We start from the raw sequence: 21692 nt of genomic DNA on the forward strand, positions 1-21692 counted from the left end.
TGATGGTCCAGCTACAAACCCCAACAAAGGTATCAGCTAGACGAGATTTGTCTATAAGAAGAATTCTCTTGTTTCCGAGAATGCTTCTGGTAGTTTCCCCGAGGTTCCTTTAGAAATTCTCCCGGGAGTTTCTTCAGAAATTCTTCCAGAAAATTCCTTCGAGAGTTCCTCCGGGAATTCCATCAGCAATTCATCCGGGAGTTTCTTCGGAAATTCCTCCGGGAGTTCCACCAGAAGCAATTCCTATGTTTTAGAAAATCAGTCCGAAGTTCTCATGGTTATACTTCCAAGAATTCATTCCATGAATATCTTAGAAAATGACGCAAAAAAATCCTTTCGACATTCGTCCAAAGATTCCTTCGGAAAATTCCCTGGAAAAGCCTTTGTTAATTTATCCAAAAATCTCTTAAGAAGTTTTCATTCAGAAAATCTTTCAGTAAAACCATACAAAGTTTATTCCAAAATTCCTGTAGAAATTATTCCGAAACTCACGTTACAAGAGTTTTTCCAGAAATGTTTGAAAGAATGAAATTAGAAATACTCAAGGAACTTTCGGAAGAGTTTCTATCGAAAATTCCAAAGAAATTTCCAGATTAAATTTCCGAAAAAACTATTGAAGTAATTTCCGAATGATTTCTAAAAGAATTTCTGAAGTAATCCCCGAAAACTAAGTCTTAATGGAAGATTAAAAGACGTTGAGGAATTCCTAATTAAATCTCCGGAATAATGTCCGAAGGAATACTTAAAAAACTCGAAAGTTACCCTAAATGATGTTTTTAAGAAATTTCTAAGAAATTCCAAAAATGTCTTCCTAATGCTTCCGAAGAGATTTCTTGAAAAGATACTGAAAGATTTTTTTTCCTGAAATTCCCGAAATTAATACTGAAGCAATTTCTTTAAAAAGTTCGATGGAATTCCTTACAGCAATTTCCAAAAGAAATCATAAAGAATTTCGAAGGAATTCTACTAAACGAGTTTCGAGCTATTTCCGTATATATTTTCGATTCTTAAAAAAAGTCGTTAAGTAGTTTTCAAAGGGATTCCTATAGGAATTGGCGGATGATTTTCCGATACAGTTTTCCAGGCAAAATTTCGAAAGGCTTTTCCGAAGAAATTCTCAAGACGCAAATTTCCTCGAAGATTTTTCTAAGGCAATTTTCGGAAGAGCTCCAAAGGGAAATTCTAAAGAAATTGTAGGAATTCCTTCTTTGAATTTCCGGAGAATATCTTGATGCATTTACAAAAGAATTTCTGGATCTATCTCCGAAGTAAATTCCAGAGAATGTTCCGAAAGAGAAAATTCCGAAGAAATTCTCGGAGCAATGATCAGAGAAATGTCGGAAATTTCTTAAGTATTCTTTTGGAAATTTCTTTAGGAATTCTTTCTAAAATTCTTGAAGGAAATAGCAGAGGAATTACGGGAGCCGAATTTTCGTTGTACATCTAGAAGAATTTCTTATGGTATTGTTAAAAGAATTCCAGAAGGAAATTTCGAAAAAGTTTCTAAAACAATTCTTAGAAAATATTTGAAGAAATTTTAAAAAGATTTCCTTAAGGAATTTCTGAAGGTATTTCTAGTTTCATATGCGGAGGATTTTTGAAGAAATTCTTTAAGAAATTTTGTAATGAATCACTGGAGAAATTTCCAATGGATTACTTAGAGAAATTTACAATGGGGTTCATGGAGAAGATATGTCTGAAATTTAATGAGAATTCCAATAGGTATTGTTCAGAAATTCCATTGAAATTTTTTTTCGTGGTTCTATTAATGATTATTTAAAAAAAACCTTCATCAATTCCTTCAGGAATCCGCTTTGAATTTTTTTTCGAGAATCTTTTTAGATTGTTCTTTGAAAATTCGTTTAAAATTTTTTTCAGAAATTCCTTTTGAAATACCTACATTTGCAATAATTTTCAGGATTTTTTTATGAAATAACTCCAGAAATTCGTTCACACATTTCGAGAACTTCTTTAGGAATAATTTAAAAAATCACCAGCAGTTCCTTTAAACATTCCTCCAGGGATTCTTTTGGAAAGCCTACCGAAAGGTCTTTGTAAGTGAAAGTTAAATATAAAAATACTTCCAAAATTCCTGCAGGAAAGATTCTGAAGCATTCCTCCAGAAACTATGAAAGAATGAAATAGAAAATCCAAAGGAATTTTCGGATGAGTTTCAAACTAAAATTTCAAAGGGTTCAACTGAAGAAATTTTGGAGGAATTTTCCAAAGGAATTTCCGAACAAAATTTCCTAAGGATTTCGAAATAATATTCTGAAGGGATTCCCGAAAAAAATATCAAAGTAAATTCAAAAGGAATCTCCGAAGGTCTTAAAGAATTTTTGCAAGAGTTGCCAAAAACAAATCCAAGGAAATTCTTGAAATATTTTTTGAAATAAAATTTCGAAGCAATTCAAAAAATTTCGTCCTACAATTTCCGATGCGAATTCTTAAAAGAATTCCTAAAATATATTTCAAATAAATTCTCAAAGGAATGTTCAACCGCATTCCAAAATAAAGGAAGGATTTCTCCTAAATGAATTTCCGACGGTGTTCCTAAAACAATTTCAGTAGGATTTTTCAAAAGAATTTCTGAAGAAATTCAGAATGATTTTTCGAAAATTTCTCATTATTCCTTATTTGAATTTTCGAATAAATATTTTGAGGTATTTATAAATGAATTTCTGGATTTGTCTCCGAAGAAATTCTCAGAGGATGGAACATACCTTAGGTAATTCTTTTAGGAATACTCACGGAAATTGTTTCAAGAGCCGACCCCCTTTCCAAGGGACGTTGCAACGATGTTCTCCGATTTATCTAAACCTTTCAGGATTTGTTCATATATGTATAATAGGACATTGTGCAGATTTTCAGATTTTTCCATGGAGGGAAAGTGGGATAAAACGGCGCTTCAAAAAGTAATGTAAAAAAATTATCAAATGCAATAACAATAAGCTTCTTCCTTCTTCCTTCTTCCATCTTCCTTCTTCCTTCTTCCTTCTTCCTCCTTCCTTCTTCCTACTTTCTTCTTTCTTCTTTTCTTTCTTCTTTCTTCTTTTCTTTCTTCTTTCTTCTTTTCTTTCTTCTTTCTTCTTTCTTCTTTCTTCTTTCTTCTTCCTTCTTCCTTCTTCATTCTTCTTTCTCCCTGCTTCCGTGTTCATTTTTTTCCTTCTCCCTTCTTTCATCTTCCTTCTTTCTGCTTCCTTCTTTCTTTTTCCTTCTTGCTCTCCCATCTTCCTTCTTCCTTGCGTTGCAGAGCCCTTGGGCTGCACATTTAGATGCACTTTTATTGCATCTGAAATCGATTGACAACCGCTTGACATCTAGAATGCGTTGTAGTTATCAAACGGGTACTGTATCTAGAGAGTAGGAGGTTGTGGGCTCGAATCCTACCAAGTCATATGGATTCTTTTTCAATTACATTACGATTACGCTAAATTTAATGATTTTGAACCCCCACCCTCGTAATACTTTTTGTACAGAAGGTTTTTTTTTGTAAGGATCGTAATGCTCGGCCGTTATGCGTTACGTAATTTGAAGGCCTTAAACGTGTCGCTCTACTAATAAAAATTGTGAATTTAATATGAATGCTAAAATAGTATGAATGTTATCCGTTCATCTAATATACGAAAATAGATTAGTCCATTCAGAAAACTCCTTTATTGGGCAAAAAAATTCCTGCACAGCATGTCTGCTAAAGTTGCTACTAAAAACCGAGTAAAAGTGAGTTTTCATACAATTTAATTGCGTTTATCTGTTGCAGAAGTCCATGAATGTAACTTAAATATGCTTGATACACTTTTTTTATCTTTCTTCAAAACGATGTATTCTTGATTTATTTGTGTGATGAACCAACGTTACATCCTAGGCTAACATTACCTTCCATTAGCATATGCAATTAATGTTTTATTTTTCAGTTTTCTACCACTTTGACCACTTTAAAATAACTAGGATAAATTTATTTATTAATATTTTAAACGTGTCAAGGTGAAAATTGATAAAGCTCGGTAAGCAACTTGTAAATTACTCAAAGTGAAGTGGTGCATTTGCCCTATCTTATGCATAAGAAAGTTTTATTTAAATCAAAATACAATGATAACTTTAAACCACATATTGAAAATGAATAATGAATAAACACGTATAGGGAGGTTAATAATCCCGTTGTGATATTTTTCCAACCACATGTCGCAATGATGATGAATAAAATGCGTGTCATTAACATTCAATATTCAATTACTCACCCATGCAGGTAAATCACCAAGTCGTGCCAGGATGACCTCTTTATCACTGGCAAGCGCCGATGCTTTTGCAACATTCCGACGAGTCTCGTTTTTGCTTCGCCACTGCTCGCGCGCCACAGACAGTAAGACCGGCGTTATCAGCCATGCCACCGACCATCCCATGTAACCGACAAAGTAGATGATACCCACTGTCACTACCTTCTTGGCGAAGGAGTACAGCAGGGATCCCACGTTGTCGCCGGAGCTCTGCAGTTGCTGTGCATTTTCCACCTCAACTTTTTCCGGATTTTGCTCCTTGCTGGCGCCAGTCATTTCGACGACGTCGTTCGCTGTCCCGGTTTCACCCAACAGGCTATCGCCCTCACCACTGCTCGGGATGGAAGAGCTGGGCAGCTCTCCAGCGTCACTTATGCCACTGGTTGTATCACTGTTTCAATCAAAGATGTGGAATAACAAATATTCTTTGATATTCAAAGACGATAATTCAATTAACCTCGTTCAAACAACTGAATGATCTAATCTTTATGTCACAAGAGACGGAGCGAGAATGAAGTCACATCTCAGCACAGCACCACGCAAGCGAAACATAGAATAGGAATTCGTTTTAGAGTATGACGGGGACACTAATGAGGACAGCGAATGGAATTCAAATAGATAGTGTATAGGAGAAATGGACAATATTAAAATTAGGGCTGTTCAAGGAACCTTATTTTCTGTTAGAAATGTTATAAAAACATATAAAGTTAACTCAAGATTATGTCTTCTAAACGAATGTTATTGCTGAACACACATTCTCGAGGTTCTTCAATGGAACAATAATATTAACTAATAAATCATTTACACATCGACTTCATAAGCACAAAAAGAAACCTTAGCCCCACTTCACTCTACATAAAACAAACCTCATTTTTGCTCTCTCAGCTAGGATTGTTCGAAGTTGCCTTCCCCTAGTGGTTGTAAATATGACCGCCTTCAATAATATCACTAATAATTTTACTATGTTTACTTCTCACAGCATTGATAACATTTGAACTGAAAATAAAATAATCATTAAAAACCAAGGAAACTGAGAACTCTAATGGCGTACCACCTGATGGTAACGTTCAATCTGCGAAACTGACGATCACCTGTTAACGCGAAGAATATCACCCCGGGGTGTGACTAGTAATGCATGTATCGTTGCAATTTCTTGGGAATATTTATGAATAATAGTAAGCACACGGCGAGTAATAGAGATCGTCTTGCGTTGTGTAGTATGATGAACCAGGCCTGCAACTGCCGGATGATGGTGTTTTGGTATGGGGTCTGAGAAGTGTGATGTATTTATTCCCACGGGTTGAGTTCGGCTTCGAGCAGTTCACCGCATTTGATACGTGTGTGCGATGGATGAAACGCGTGCTAAAAATAAACGATGAGGAAATACCAAGAACTCAAATGAAAATAAAATAAGAAAACCATTCAAGTAAATTATGCGGCTGTCGAAAAATTAACTTCAGATGCTGAATTAGCAGATCGAACAAATTTGTTTTTGCGGCATATTGAAAAAAGGCAATCCAGCTAAACATGCCCCTGCTTGGAAACCTTCAAAGCGAAGTTTCAATACGTGTATAGAACTTATTTTACACTGATATTTACTTGTAGTTGTCATAAGACGAGTTTGAACCTTCTCATTTAATTCCACCACTTGATTGTACCTTGACAGATACGTATTTCGACCTCAACAGTAAGGTCGTCTTCGACAAGTCGAGTCAAGTACGAGACACTTGTAACCAAATGCAATTCATTTATGTTACAATCAACATGAGTTTCATTTAAGAGGCAGAATATTTTTTTGAGCCTGTGCCACAAATTGACGTTTTATTGGCAATTTTTTATCACCAATTTTTCAAATAAAATAACGTTCTACCTGCAATATACAATGTAAATAATCTAGTGCATATTTTCTACGCTGTATTATTGCAAGTGTTTACAGTCAGCAAATTATACGCATATACAGGATTGTTTGAGATACAAGAAAAAAGGGACGGATAAAGAAGAATTTTCCAAATGTGCGAAGGAAATCTAGATGTTCTGGCAAGTCTTCTTTCTGGATCTGGAAGGAAGCCATATGCCAAAGCGATGCGAAACGTGACGGATGAAATTCGATGAAGGACAAGAATCACTGGAAAGTTTGGACAAGTGATGCCTACAAGGATAATTCCCTGCTCCTTACAAACAGTTGGATGGACTGCTGGAAGCTTATAAATTCAGTCATTGTTGGCGTATACATACAATGGGTTGAGTTGTCAGCTTGAGGCAAACGTCTATGACCTACCTAACCCTGCCCAACCACAAACTCCGTAGATCTTATGAGGGCGTCGCCAAGTGGAGGGCCTCTCGCTAAGTAAGTTCTGCATCAACATTTCCTTCCCTATCCCTAGTTACGGTAAAGATGGGCGTGGGCGGGAGTAGTAATCCTCATGCTTTTGCCATTTTTATCTTAGATTGAAATCAAATATTACTCCCCATCTTGATTTCTGATAGCAATCTGGATAAGGATTTTAAAAGAAACATGAGTATCACTACGTATCTACGAAGTGTACCGTAATAACGCTTACGCTATATTTTGCTGTAGTATGTTCAGTGAGGGACTTTCCTTAGCTGTGCGGTAAGATGCAAGGCTACAAAGCAAGACCATGCTGAAGGTGGCTGGGCTCGTTTCCCGTACTATTCTAGGAATTCGGTTGGGAAATTTTCTCGACTGTCCTGGGCATAAATGTATCATCGTGTTAGCCTCATGATATACGAATGCAAAAATGGTAACTCGGCTTAGAAACCTCGCTGTTAACAACTGTGCAAATGCGTAATGAACAAGCTGCGAGGCGGCAATGTCCCAGAGGGGGTGCAAAGCCAATAAGTAGAAGATGTTCAGTGAGATGGAAATGGGAACAGTTCCCTAAGTAGCATCGCTTCCATTTTGACCACATCCAAGAAGCATCCGGAAAGCATTTTAAAGCGCTTTCATTTTGTCCAAGACAAAAGAAAACTATAACATCAGGGCACGCGTTATTTGTTTTACGTATCATAAAATTCAATAGCTTCTCTTGCGAGACTGGGTGGTGAAATAAAATCTGACACACATCAGGTAGTATACGGAATAGAGACATAAAATCTATTTTCACATTGCCATCATTGACATATTCGCTTTTTCACTTGTTTCTGTTTTACCTTGTAATATAAGATGTGTGTTGTTTTGTTGATTTTAAAACTTTACAATCCATTCCTCATTGAAACTTTCAATTCCCAATATAACGAAACAAGACAACAGTACTCAAAGTTTTATTACTATTCTTTCTAGTGGTTAAGGTCACTCCTGACGGAATCCAAGTTTAAAAGTGCTCGCGTTTTCGGGGCACACCACTCGATTCAGAGGCGGCGCACAACTGTCATTTTTGTTTATTTAGCTTTGCTGCGTCGCAGCATGCGTGAAATAATAAAAATGACAGTTGTGCGTTGCTTCCGTATCGAGTGGTGTGCCCCCGAAAACGCGAGCACTTTTAAACTTGGACTCCGTCAGGAGTGGCCTTAAAGCAATTGAACTCCCTGGAATCAACGAAACCCGATGTTCATTTTCAATCTGGATTTTGCTTAATTTTCATCAAATTCTCACGATAATCAACAGTTGTGGGTCCATTGTTTTAATTTTGCATACCATACTAAACACACACTTGTGGTACAAATACCGTGGTAGATATACCACGGTTATATACCCTAGTGCATATTGTATCATGCTTTTCCACGTTGTACTAGCATGGAACAAGGTCACAACTTGTACCATGGTACGAATACCATCAGTGTGGCATTAATATAAATCATTTTCAAATCACTACAAGTGATAGGGGAAAATACCAATTCTTAGCTATCTAATCCGTTCGCGAAATTGAAAAACCAAAATAATGAATATTTACTCCAAAACACGAATGAAGTTAAAAGGGTATACATTTGTGAGCTCTTCCTTGATGCTATTGTACCGCGCAAAAAAAATCTACTTGTTTTTCGTCGCAACGAAAAATAAGCGCCAGATAATCGCCTAAGAAAAACATACCTGCAGAAAAAAAGCTACAATGATAATTTCAAAAATTTAGTCGCCAAGTGGTGGATTGTGACGATGAATGCTTTGATTCATCGTGCTTTTTGTACTGCGGAGAAATTTTTCACATCCATGAGAGCCTTGGAAAATGATTACAAAAGTTGTCATTTTGTTGCATGGCACAAAAACTAAATATATAAGACTATCACTATCACTATCACAAACTTTGTAATTTCAATTTAAAAGTAACATGTAACATTAGCACGGCAATTTTTATTTTTCGCAATGAAAATGTTTTATTTTTCATTAATTTAAATTAGAAGTTTTTATAATATAATAGCGGGAATGACGACTTTGGCAGGTTTTGTTTTATTATTGTCAGGGTTTTTTTTATGACTGATTATGCTCAAATTTGGCCTTAACTTTCTTTGCATATCAAAGAATATTGGCCAAATTTCATAAAATTTGGTCGATAAAAACTCCCCTAACAATAATACAGTCCCATCCCGATTTTGGCAACACCCGTTTTTGTCTACCCCCGATTTTGGCAACACCCGTTTTTGGCAACATTTTCTTCCCGATTTTGGCAACAACCTCGAAATTTTTTTTTCTTACTTTTTAGAGCTAAAACCTTTTTATTAATGTGTAATAGGATAAACAAAACCATTACTGTTTAACCATTAAAGGTTTATATGCGTATTTTGGGCTCTGTACGAATAGTGGGCACTTTCACTGAAATAATGAATCACCACTCGTATCACCGCTCATTGCAAACAATTTCTATGAAACTTTTCTGTTTTTTTAATTCTCGTTTTTCATGTTCCTATTCACCCTCCCCTTATATAACCAGCCCACCGTAGATTGTCGTATTTTTTGGCATTCTCACTGATTTTGTCGTCAACAAGCTGACTCACACCGTTGTACATAGTACAACCTATCAAGTGAAGCCCGCTGTTTACATCACAATGCAACCGATACTGCATGAGTGATCCAGGAGCAAGCAAACCCCAATAGGTTTAATTGCTAGTGATTAGTACATTCGATTTTCTAAATGCGCTTTATAGCCTTCAAGTCGTTTTGCTCATTATGCACCTCTTTTCTGATATCAGCCGAGAAACTGTCATTTTATCATTTTATCCGTCTTTCTGCTGCATTCCCGTTCAGATAATAAGCAACAATTTATTTCAAAGAGTCTTATTGTTTGCAAATTTGCCTAGCGATTAATATCAGAACACTGTTGGCTTTTCCAGTTTCCTGATGTGTCAATTGCATAACGAGCCTTTTGATTCCAGCATGCTTGCCAACAGTTCAACAGTAATGGTAAGAGTTTGGTAACATGTAAGGCTCTCGAGCAGGCATTGAAAAAAATCAGATCATGATAAAAAATCGGGTTTCTAAGCCAACTTGATGTTCTGCCGCGGGGCAAATTATGAGCTTCCTAAGAGCTTTGAAATTGGACGTTCGATGATTCACCGTTTAATGATCTTCGACGCTCACCAATTGAGTGAAGCTTGGTAACACAACAATGAGCGTCGTTACGGTGCGTTATTAGAAGAAGCCATTCAAGCATTCTAAAAATGAAGACCTCTTAGAGTCTGGAACTCAGCACACTGAATGGGAGGCGTTGATACTTCCTCTCGGCTATCTTATCACCTTGAAAAAAGAGCGAATAAAGCAGAACGCATGATGTGGTTTGATTGATTGGCTTCATTTGTACTAGAGCAAGCGGGGTACGAATGCAAAAATCGTAGCTTACATGGACACCTCACCACGGCTTGGTTTGTTAGACGGTGTTGCTCATTGTTTATCACAGCAACGATCGCTCCTACTTGTGGTTTGGCGTCCATCTGAGCGAGGCAGTTCACTCAATGGCTGTGGATGCTACGATTGCAATAGATCAATGCTCACAATGCTCACTCACACTTCTAATGCTTGCTCTCGAGTGTTCTGTTTGTGATGGCGAAGTTTCAGAAGTGGAGTACCTCCTGTGAAGTTCCCATGAGATCGCTGGCGTGTTTCTAGCTGCTTCGATAAGCGAGTGATGCGTCACATGTGGTTTTATTATTACTTATTCAGCCTAAGGCCGGATTGGCCTTTGCTGTACATTAACAGTTGTCTCCGTCCATTGCTGTACGTTACCAGTCACGCAGTCTACGGAGTGTCCGTAAATGTTCTTCAACCTGATCGATCCATCTTGATCGCTGCACACCTCGCCTTCTTGTGCCTGTCGGATCGTTGTATGGAACAATTTTTACTCCAAGTGCGGGTTGGTCCTCCACAAGCATTGTCCAGGACTCGTGTCCAAGGAGGACTACCGTTCTTCTTCTTCTTATTGGCATTACATCACCACACTTCATTAACCTTCTTCGGATATTAGAAAAAACTTACGAATAAGATGTTGGGGTCATATTGACCCAGAAATGTAAATGCTTATAAAACAGTCAAATTATAACCGAATTGCAAAGTTTATATACCGTTAGAAAGATAAACTCATCAATTTTGTGGCTATGTGGTGATATGCTGGTTCTGGAGACAATGGCCACCGGGAAACGACTTCCACGGGGACCTTGTCGGTCATATAAGGGGAACATAAAAGTAGCCACTCCTGGTACATGCAAGGTGCCCCCGGGGAACCCGCAGGAGGGGACATTTCCGTTTTAGCATCAAAATATGCCGTGCGGCGGCTCTTTCGTCATGATTTTCCACCAAACAGATGGTTATGCGCTTGAAATCGATAAGTGACCACATTGGCCACTCCTGGTACATGCAAGGTTCCCCCGGGGAACCCGCAGGAAGGGACATTTTCGTTTTAGCATCAAAATATGCCGTGCGGCGGCTCTGTCGTCATGATTTTCCACCAAGCAGATGGTTTTGCGATTGAAATCGATAATTGACCACATTGGTCACTCTTGGAGCCTATGAGGTGCCCCCGTGAAACCCGTAAAAGGGGACATTTCCGTTTTAACACCAAAATATGTCGTGCGATAACTCTTTCGTCATGATTTTCCACAAAATAGATGATTATGTGCTCGAAATCGATAATTGACCACATTGGCCAGCCTTGAAACCTATGAGGTGCCCTTGGGATACCCGTAAAAGGGAACATTTCCGTTTTAACACCAAAATATGTCGTGTGGCGGCTCTTTTGTCATGATTTTCCACCAAACAGATGGTCATGCGCTTGAAATCGATAAATGATCACATTGGTCACTCCTTGTATATGCAAGGTGCCCCCGGGGAACCCGTAGGAGAGGACATTTCCGTTCTGGCACCAACATGTGCGGTGCTGCGGCTCTTTCATCATGATTTTCCATAAAATAAATGATTATGCGCTCGAAATCGATAAGTGACCACATTGGCCACTCTTGGAGCCTATAAGGTGCCCTCGGGGAATCCGTAAAAGAGGACATTTACGTTTTAACACCAAAATATGCCGTGCGGCAGCTCTTTCGTCATGAGATTATGCGCTTGAAATCGATAATTGACCACATTGGCCGCTCTTGGAGTCTACCAGGGGCCCCCAGGGAACTCGTTTTAACACCGAAATATACCGAGCGGCGACTCTTTCGGTGTGTTTTCTCACCAAAGAGATGGTTATTCGCTCGAAATCAATAAGTGATCACATTGGCCACTCTTGAACCACATTGGCTACATTTGAAACCTATGAGGCTCCCTCGGAGAATATGTCGTGCGGCGGCTCTTTCGTCATGATTTTCCACAAAATAGATGATTATGCGCTTGAAATCGATAAGTGACCACATTGGCCACTCTTGGAACCAATGAAATGCCCTCGGGAAACCCGTAGATGGTGACATTTCCGTTTTTATACCGAAATGAATAAGTGACCACATTTTCCATTTTGGAACCTATGAAGTACCGCCGTGGAGCTCATAGGAGAGGACATTTCCGTGCTTACTCTTACTCTTACTTAGGGCCGATGCCCACGTAGCGTGTTTTCAAGCTGCGTGCACGCCGCGTCCACGCAAGGTATCCGGCATCAAATGTAGTCGTGCACACGTTTACGTGTGCATTACTCCATTTGATGCTGGGTACCTTGCGTGAACGCGGCGTGCAAGCAGCGTGAAAAAACTTTACGTGGACATCGGCCCTTAAAGACATGCCGTGCAGCGGCTCTTTCACTATAATTTTCCATCAAATAGTTGGTTATGCTCTTGAAATCTAATATCAACCCGGGGGAACCCCAGGCCCAATTTCGGTAATTGTGGAGTGCCGTGAAGAATTCATTGAAAGTGTCTGTGCACACTAAATCTAACTCACTTTTTAGGAACTTTTCCTCAACCGAATTGCTCGCAGTAAATAGCATATGCAGCCTCCCGCGGAATGGTAGTCCGAAACACTTTCTTACCCCGCAAGAATATCCACAAGGCCACATGGAAATCACCTAATCAAGTAAAACCAAATCGACCACGTTCTAATCGACGGTAAATTCTTCTCCGACATCACGAACGTCCGCACTTACCGCAGTGCGAATATTGAATCTGACCAGTATGCCTGCGCTCAAAACTCTCGACGGTGATCAACACGCGTCGGAGTCGTCCGCCGCGGCTAAACATTGGGCGGCTACAAGACGGTAGGCTAGCCCAAGACTACGCGCAGCAGCTGGAAGTGGCACTCCCAACGGAAGAGCAGCTAGGCGCAGCATCTCTTGAAGATGGCTGGAGAGATATTCGATCCGCCATTGGAAGCACCGCAACCGCTGCACTAGGCACGGTGGCTCCGGATCAGAAAAACGACTGGTATGACGGCGAATGTGAGCAGTTAGTTGAGGAGAAGAATGCAGCATGGGCGAGATTGCTGCAACACCGCACGAGGGCGAACGAGGCACGATACAAACGGGCGCGGAACAGACAAAACTCGATTTTCCGGAGGACAAGGCGCCAGCAGGAAGATCGAGACCGTGAAGAGACGGAGGAACTGTACCGCGCTAATAACGCACGAAAGTTATATGAGAAATTGAACCGTTCACGTAAGGGCCACGTGCCACAGCCCGATATGTGTAAGAACATAAACGGGAACTTTCTCATAAACGAGCGTGAGGTGATCCAAAGGTGGCGGCAGCACTACGAAGAGCACCTGAATGGCGATATGGCAGACAACGGTGGTGGTATGGTAATGAACCTAGGAGCACGCGCGCAGGACATGCGATTTCCGGCTCCGAATCTCCAGGAAATCCAGGAGGAGATCGGCCGGCTGAAAAACGACAAAGACCCTGGAGTTGACCAACTACCAGGAGAGCTGTTTAAACACGGTGGTGAGGCAATGGCTAGAGCGCTGCACTGGGTGATTACCAAGGTTTGGAAGGATGAGGTTCTGCCGCAGCAGTAGATGGAAGGTGTCGTGTGTCCCATCTACAAAAAGGGCGATAAGCTGGATCGTAACATAAACTACCGCGCAATCACATTGCTGAACGCCGCCTACAAGGTATTCTCCCAAATTTTATGCCGCTGACTACCACCAATTGCAAGAGTGTTCGTGGGGCAGTACCAGGCGGGATTTATGGGTGAACGCTCTACCACAGACCAGATGTTCGCCATACGTCAGGTATTGCAGAAATGCCGCGAATACAACGTGCCCACACATCATCTATTTATCGACTTCAAAGCCGCATATGATACAATCGATCGGGACCAGCTATGGCAGCTAATGCACGAAAACGGATTTCCGGATAAATTGATACGGTTGATCAAGGCGACGATGGATCGAGTGATGTGCGTAGTTCGAGTTTCAGGGGAATTCTCGAGTCCCTTCGAAACGCGTAGAGGGTTACGGCAAGGTGATGGTCTTTCGTGTCTGCTATTAAACATCGCTTTGGAGGGAGTAATACGAAGGGCAGGGATTGACACGAGTGGTACGATTTTCACGTCCGTCCAGTTTTTTGGTTTCGCCGACGACATTGATATCATGGCACCTAACTTTGAGAGGATGGAGGAAGCCTACATCAGTCTGAAAAGCGAAGCTAAATGGATTGGACTAGTCATCAATACGTCGAAGACGAAGTACATGATAGGAAGAGGCTTAAGTGAGGTCAATGTAAGCCACCCACCACGAGTTTCTATCGGTGGTGACGAAATCGAGGTGGTTGAAGAATTCGTGTACTTGGGCTCACTGGTGACCGCCGATAACGATACCAGCAGAGAAATTCGGAGGCGCATAGTGGCTGGAAATCGTACGTACTTTGGACTCCGTAAGACGCTCCGATCGAATAGAGTTCGCCGCCGTACCAAACTGACTATCTACAAAACGCTTATAAGACCGGTAGTTCTCTACGGGCATGAGACCTGGACGATGCTCGTGGAGGACCAACGCGCACTGGGAGTTTTTGAAAGGAAAGTGTTGCGTACCATCTATGGTGGGGTGCAGATGGCGGACGGTACGTGGAGGAGGCGAATGAACCACGAGTTGCATCAGTTGTTGGGAGAACCATCCATCGTTTACACCGCGAAAATCGGAAGACTGCGGTGGGCCGGGCACGTGGCCAGAATGTCGGACAGTAATCCGGTGAAAATGGTTCTCGACAACGATCCGACGGGAACAAGAAGGCGAGGTGCACAGCGGGCAAGGTGGATCGATTAGATGGAGGACGATTTGCGGACCCTCCGCAGACTGCGTGGTTGGCGAAGTGCAGCCATGGACCGAGCTAAATGGAGAAGACTTTTATGTGCAGCACAGGCCACTCCGGCCTTAGTCTGATAATAAATGAAAAATAGCATTCGACGAAAATCCTGCCCTATTGTTTCCTATTGAAAATTGGCCAGATCGGACTATGGGCTCCGAAGCTATGGCCAAAATACTAATTTCAGCAGCTACATGGGAAAATAACTTTTCTGGCACTTATGCTCATCCGATTGGCTTGCAATAAGTTGTGTTCAGCAGAAAGTTTTAGAATGCAAATAAACAAATATGAACAATAAGAGCTACCTACCTATTAGTGTTATATTAAACTTTTCTTATATATTTCTCAACCCTTTTGAACGAACGATAAAGGCACCATCACCACTAGGTAGATTAATCTTGTTTTTTTTTCTATCAAATAGGTCATTCATTCTGAACTTAATATCTACAACCTACAAGGTACCCGCAGGAGTCTCACAGAAGGAGAGATTTTTTTATATCAAAATGTTGGGTTTTCATATCATTGTCCACGGCGATCGGTGAAAACCTCAAACTTCTATGAGTCGATATTGAAGGGACCATCGACTAATGGTAATATCGAGAAGCGGAATAGAAAATCCTTGGAGAGCTGTTCGAAGGAATCATCACAGACACATGACCATCTGTTTGGTAGAAAATAACAAAGAAAGAGCCACCGCACGGCATATTTTGGTGTTAAAATGGAAATGTACTCTTCTACGGGCTCCCGGGGGCACCTCATAGGTTCTAAGGGTGGACAATATGTCAATAATCGATTTCGAGGGCACCTATTTGGAGGAAAATCACGACGAAAGAGCCGCCGCATGACATATGTTGGTGTAAAAATGGAAATGTCATCTTCTACGTGTTCTCCGAGGGAGCCTCATAGGTTTCAAATGTAGCCAATGTGGTCACTTATCGATTTCGAGCGCACGTCCATCTGTTCGATGGGAAAACATCAAAAGGGCCGCCACACGGCTTATATTGGTGTCAAAATGGAAATGTCCCCTTCTGCGGGTTCCCTGGGGGCTCCTCATTGGTTCCAGGCGTTGCCAATGTGGTCACTTATCGATTTCAAGCGCATAATAATCTATTTTGTGGAAAATCATGACGAAAGAGACGCCGCAAGGCATATTTTGGTGCTAAAACGGAAATGTCCTCTCATAAGGAATACCCGGGGGCACCTTGCATGTACCAGGAGTGACCAATGTGGTTGTTAATCGATTTCAAGCGCATAACCATCTGTTTGGTGGAAAATCATGACAAAAGAGGCGCCGCACGGCATATTTTGGTGCTAAAACGGAAATGTCCCCTCCTACGGGTTCCCCGGGGCACCTTGCATGTACCAGGAGTGGCCAATGTGGTCATTTATCGATTTCAAGCGCATAACCATCTGTTTGGTGGCAAATCATGACAAAAGAGCCGCCGCACGGCATATTTTGGTGCTAAAACGGAAATGTTCCCTCCTGCGGGTTCCCCGGGGGCACCTTGCATGTACCAGGAGTGGCCAATGTGGTCACTTATCGATTTCAAGCGCATAACCATCTGATTGGTGGAAAATCATGACAAAAGAGCCGCCGCACGGCATATTTTGGTGCTAAAACGGAAATGTCCCCTCCTGTGGGTTCCCCGGGGCGCCTTGCATGTACCAGGAGTGGCCAATGTGGTCATTTAGCGATTTCAAGCGCAAAACCATCTGTTTGGTGGAAAATCATGACAAAAGAGCCGCCGCACGGAAATGTCCCCTCCTGCGTGTTCCCCGGGGGCACCTTGCATGTACCAGGAGTGGCCACTTTCGTCGGAAGCCCTCTCATGGATTATACATTACCGTTTTAAGAGAATATATGAAGAATTAGCGATCGAATGGCATATATGGAGCGATTTTTTTGTTCCCCTTATATGACCGACAAGGTCCCCGTGGAAGTCGTTTCCCGGTGGCCATTGTCTCCAGAACCAGCATATCGATACATAGCCACACAATTGATGAGTTTATCTTTAGAACGGTATATAAACTTTGTAATTCGATTATAATTTGACTGTTTTATAAGCATTTACATTTCTGGGTCAATATGACCCCAACATCTTATTCGTAACTTTTTTTGTGGGGTCGTTCCTGTTGCACCTTAAAATACTTTTTTCATGTCAGATGCTTCATTTCCACAAAATATTAAAAGTCAAGAAATTTCAGAACGATCGGATTATCAGGTAAAAAGTTATTCTACTTTGAAGTTTCGTTTTGGGTCATATTGACCCCAACATCTTACTAAGGTTAAGCACTTCCACAGTTATTAACTGCGAGGTTTCTAAGCCAGGTTACCATTTTTACATTCGTATATCATGAGGCTAGCACGATGATACTTTTATGCCCAGGGAAGTCGAGACAATTTCCAATCCGAAAATTGCCTAGACCGGCACCGGGAATCGAACCCAGCCACCCTCAGCATGGTCTTGCTTTGTAGCCGCGCATCTTACCGCACGGCTAAGGAGGGCCCCAGCGCCACCTGTTTAATAAGGGAGTCTGTTTGGTACGGCGGCGAACTCTATTCGATCGGATTGTTTTTTTGGAGTCCAAAGTACGTACGCTTCCCGAGCAATGCTTGAGAGCAAATCGATAACTAATTTTGTTGTTGTGAAATCGCCTAATTTTGATAACTCAGGTTGATATCCTTTTGGTCGTTTTAACGGTTAAAAGATCAAAATTTACAGCAGAAAAATCTTACTGTGACATCGAATCTAATTTTGATATTGGTTCTGATAACAAAATAAGTACACAGTTTGATGTCAGATCATACAATTTAGAAATCAACAGCAAAATGAGATCAAAATATGTAATCAGTCATGATGATTCATATTTGAAAACAAATTATGATTTCGATTTGATATCAATATCAAAATATGTTTTCTATATGCTCTCATTAAGTTTTCAGACTTTGCTCGGGTTTTCTGCCACGTTGCGTCTCCGAATTTGTCTGCTGGTATCGTTATCGGAGGTCAAGTGAGCCCAAGTACACATAATAATGAAAGTGAACTGTAGTCGAGTGTAGTTAACCCATACTCACACTATATTGGATACACTTGGCTTGACCAATTTGCAGAATGCAGATTTCCGTTACCATTTTCTAAAACAATGGAATGTCTTATGCTTTGCGTTCATTTTTTCCATAATGTCAGCGAAAATTGTACAGAACTTTACTCTCAATCACACTGACCAGAAGAAACGTTTTTTTTAACACCACAAATTTATGTAAGGACGTGGCCGACGCTATTTTTATTTTCAAATATTATTCATCATTCAATTTGTATTATGAAATTGGCTAATTAGATACATTATCGTTTGATTTTGTTCGAACTACAAACTCTGAGTTATGAATAATATCGCAAAAATGTCAATTATAATGCACGTGCATCACTTAAACACACTCCACATACTTTGTAGTACATTTTCTACGTATTTAGCTTCAATCATGCAAACAAAAAAAAAATGAAATTTTGTATGAAATTTTTTTTCCGTTTTTGGCAACATCCCCATTTTGGCAACTTTAAAATCCGGTCGTGTTGCCAAAATCGGGAAGGGACTGTAGAACAAAACCTGCCAAAGCCGTCTTTCCCACTAATACTAGCACCCGGCGAACTTTGTCTCGCCAAAAAATTATAAACATTCTGATGCGATTTCATCGGAAAGTTTGTGTTTTCATTTTATAAGTATTCCAGTTTCATCATAACACCATTTTCATCGTATATAGAAGAAGGAAACAAATATAAATTAGCAAAAAAATGGCTGTCTGTTCTTGAATGATGCACGGTCATACAAATGCCAACTTTGATACTAGGGTAAGACGGTATAATGCACCCCACCTGGCCAAAACGCTCCACTTTGATTTCTAGAAAACTATAACTAACTAAGGGTACTACCCTTAAATATTTATAAAACCACCATACTATGTGAATGTGGAAGTATTTTTGTATTACATAATAAAAATAATAGATAAATACCAAAAGTTACAGTTTTGATGTAACTTTTAGTGTTTATTTGCTGGAGTGACGCTAGCATACTGCCCGCAAAACTTGAACTCGAACACTCAGTTAGGCAACAAAATAACTTTTCTCAGTGGTTAATATGATATAAAATTACTTCTATCTTCAAAAATGTAACGTTTTTCGAAAAACTGTTTCACTGGTCAAATCGCCATAGTGTAGGTAGGACGATATGCCCTTACCAACTGGACACAAGCGCAGCAGTTGGAAAATTTTGAAATGTTATTCACACCTGCTTAAATGGACTTATGTTGTTTTTTTAATGTCAAGCACAAAATGATTTGTAACCTTTTTCTTATGGGATAGATAAAATACTAACTAAAAAATAAAACGTCTTTGGTTACGGTGGGGCGACTTTTCAAAAAAGCTTTATTGCGTGTTCTGAGTAATATTTTTATATGACTACTCACAGGCAATGCATTTGCGACTTTTTTTACTACCAAATAACACAAAGTTTGCATAAATTGCGTTGAAAAGTAAAAAGTTATCATATGTATTGCCTTAGGGGGGCATATTATACCGTCATAATTGAAAAATTTCATGCAAATTGTACGAAATTGCAAATTGTTCATCAAACAGATTATGCATTGGTCTTCAAAGTATTCCAGTTTCATCATAACATTTTTTCTCGTAAACAGAAGAAGAAAACGAATATAAATTAGCAAAAGTTGGGCTGTCTATTCTTGAGTGATGCGCGATCGTATAAATGCCAACTTTGTTTCATATAGGAGAACTGCTCCTTGAATTCTGAACATTATCCATTATCCACAAAATCCATTATAGCACTCATTTGGGAGCTTTAATGAAAAACCAACATCAGAGCAGTAGTTGCATGACTTCATTTTGCTGAATAAGCTTGGGTAAGTGCTCAAATAGTGTATTCTCTGCGCCCCGTAATAAATGAAATAGTTTGATCAATATGACATCAACATTTTCCAAAAGCAAGTTCATCTATCGCTCCTGGCTTGTCGAGACATACAATTTGGCACGATATCATGGACTCTGATTGTTCGCTGCTGCAACACAATTTATTGGCAAGAATGATCTGTGGATTAAATTAGACTAAACAGATTTATCATATTAAACCCCATTTTTCGTCATTGAAAAAATAGCGTGTGCAACTAGTTGCAAAACTCGATTTTTCTACATAGCAAGACCATGCTGAGGGCGGCTGGGTTCGATTCCCGGTGCCAGTCTAGGCAATTTTCGGATTAGAAATTGTCTCGACTTCCCTGGGCATAAAAGTACTCATGATATACGAATACAAAAATGGTAACTTGGCTTAGAAACATCGCAGTTAATAGCTGTGGAAGTGCTGAATGAACACTAAGCTGCGAGCCGGCTCTGTCCCTGTGTGGGGATGTAATGCCAATAAGAAGAAGAAAAAGAAGTATTTATCCAACTCGGCAAGCCACGTACAACTCGTGCTGAAAAAATCATCTTTTTGCAACTACTTGCACAAACTACTATTTTGATGGGCCGCCCTCTTATTCGGTTCTATTTGATGCACTGATGCTCTGGACAAACAAATCGGTCGATGTTTGGGCGGTGATAAACTCATTGGAAGTTTATATGGAAAAATGAATGCAGAAACATCGAAAAACAGTGATTTGCTGTTAGACGGCACAATTTACGACTAATAACTATGATACTCATTCAGTTCTTGTAGAATTTAATACAAAATGGTCATGCTAGTAAACCGCGAGATAATAATTAATCATCCTTTCGCACACAATCATCACAATTATCGCTGGATAAACAAAATGATTCCGACCTTGCCAAAGGCTTCACAATAACAGGTTTGCACATTGAAATTATTCATTCATGTCAGATTGAAATGCCGTCGGTCAACTGAGCTCCTTTTCCCACTGCCCTAGACGCAATCACGATGCAGAAAATATTTCAGCTGAATGAGGTAAGCATATGACATCATCAAACTCCTTCCCATCATCGACAAAAGTAACATCGTAAAAAAACTTCAAGTTATTCTTCGTATTCCAGAACACATCTCTCGCTCCATGGTTCACTTGAAACTTCACATCAGAATAAGGTACCTCGTTGTTTTGTTTCACCGTGCAATCGGTTTGTGCCACATCAGGATCATTAACAACAAAATCGTTCGCGCAATGTAAACTAATTTGGTTTGCACCTTAAACACCTGGTAGAGGTAAATCGAAATTCCAACCAACAGTGCTATATGCGACATGTAACCATTATGATTCCTCATATAACGGTCTGATTTGGAGTAGGTATTACCGTTCGATTGTTAGCAACGTCCGATGTTAGCTTCAATTTGACACTGACAAAATACAAATTTCGACGCAAGAGCCCCAACGATAGTCCGTCGTAGCTCGTGTTGTCTTTTACCGGCACTAAATTGCCATCCTGTTGATTACAAATTCTATATCTTGCTTGGTTGGTGATGGTGGATATATGACTATCCAATAGTTGAGCTCTCGCGTCAATCGAGAGACAATCAACGGAGTCGAATATCGCTATAGAAGAGAGTATCTCCGGTCATGCCTTTTGATTCCACCACTAATATGAGCGGGATTTGCGGTAGTGTGGTGTCACTCGCAGCATTACCGGATGAACTTTCAGGCCTTGGTTTTGCCAAAGGGTTGAATTTGTGTTTTTTATTTGCCCGATATTCAAACTAAAGATCAATTTGAAAAAAAAAGTTTATTTTTGATCTAGCA

The 21692-nt window shown here is 40.1% G+C and overlaps 1 protein-coding gene across 8 annotated transcripts in view; it reads right to left on the reverse strand.

Annotated features, from left to right (window-relative positions):
- Window positions 1-21692, reverse strand: part of LOC134224149 (extended synaptotagmin-2) — a 61090-nt gene that overhangs the window by 23172 nt on the left and 16226 nt on the right. For 4 of the 8 annotated variants that reach the window (XM_062703425.1, XM_062703422.1, XM_062703424.1 and 1 more), the window contains exons 1-4: window positions 21250-21409; window positions 5329-5636; window positions 5141-5270; window positions 4239-4665 (exon numbers count right to left, since the gene is read on the reverse strand). In XM_062703425.1, the coding sequence (XP_062559409.1) occupies window positions 4239-4665; window positions 5141-5145 (432 nt within the window). In that variant the 5' untranslated portion in view covers window positions 5146-5270; window positions 5329-5636; window positions 21250-21409. Of the gene's footprint in view, window positions 1-4238; window positions 4666-4731; window positions 4834-5140; window positions 5271-5325; window positions 5637-21249; window positions 21410-21692 lie in introns of those variants that run through there. The other 4 variants (XM_062703420.1, XM_062703421.1, XM_062703427.1 and 1 more) reach the window with 4 other exon arrangements.

Source organism: Armigeres subalbatus, chromosome 3 (genome assembly GCF_024139115.2).
Source record: "Armigeres subalbatus isolate Guangzhou_Male chromosome 3, GZ_Asu_2, whole genome shotgun sequence".
In the NCBI taxonomy this organism is placed as follows: domain Eukaryota; kingdom Metazoa; phylum Arthropoda; class Insecta; order Diptera; family Culicidae; genus Armigeres; species Armigeres subalbatus.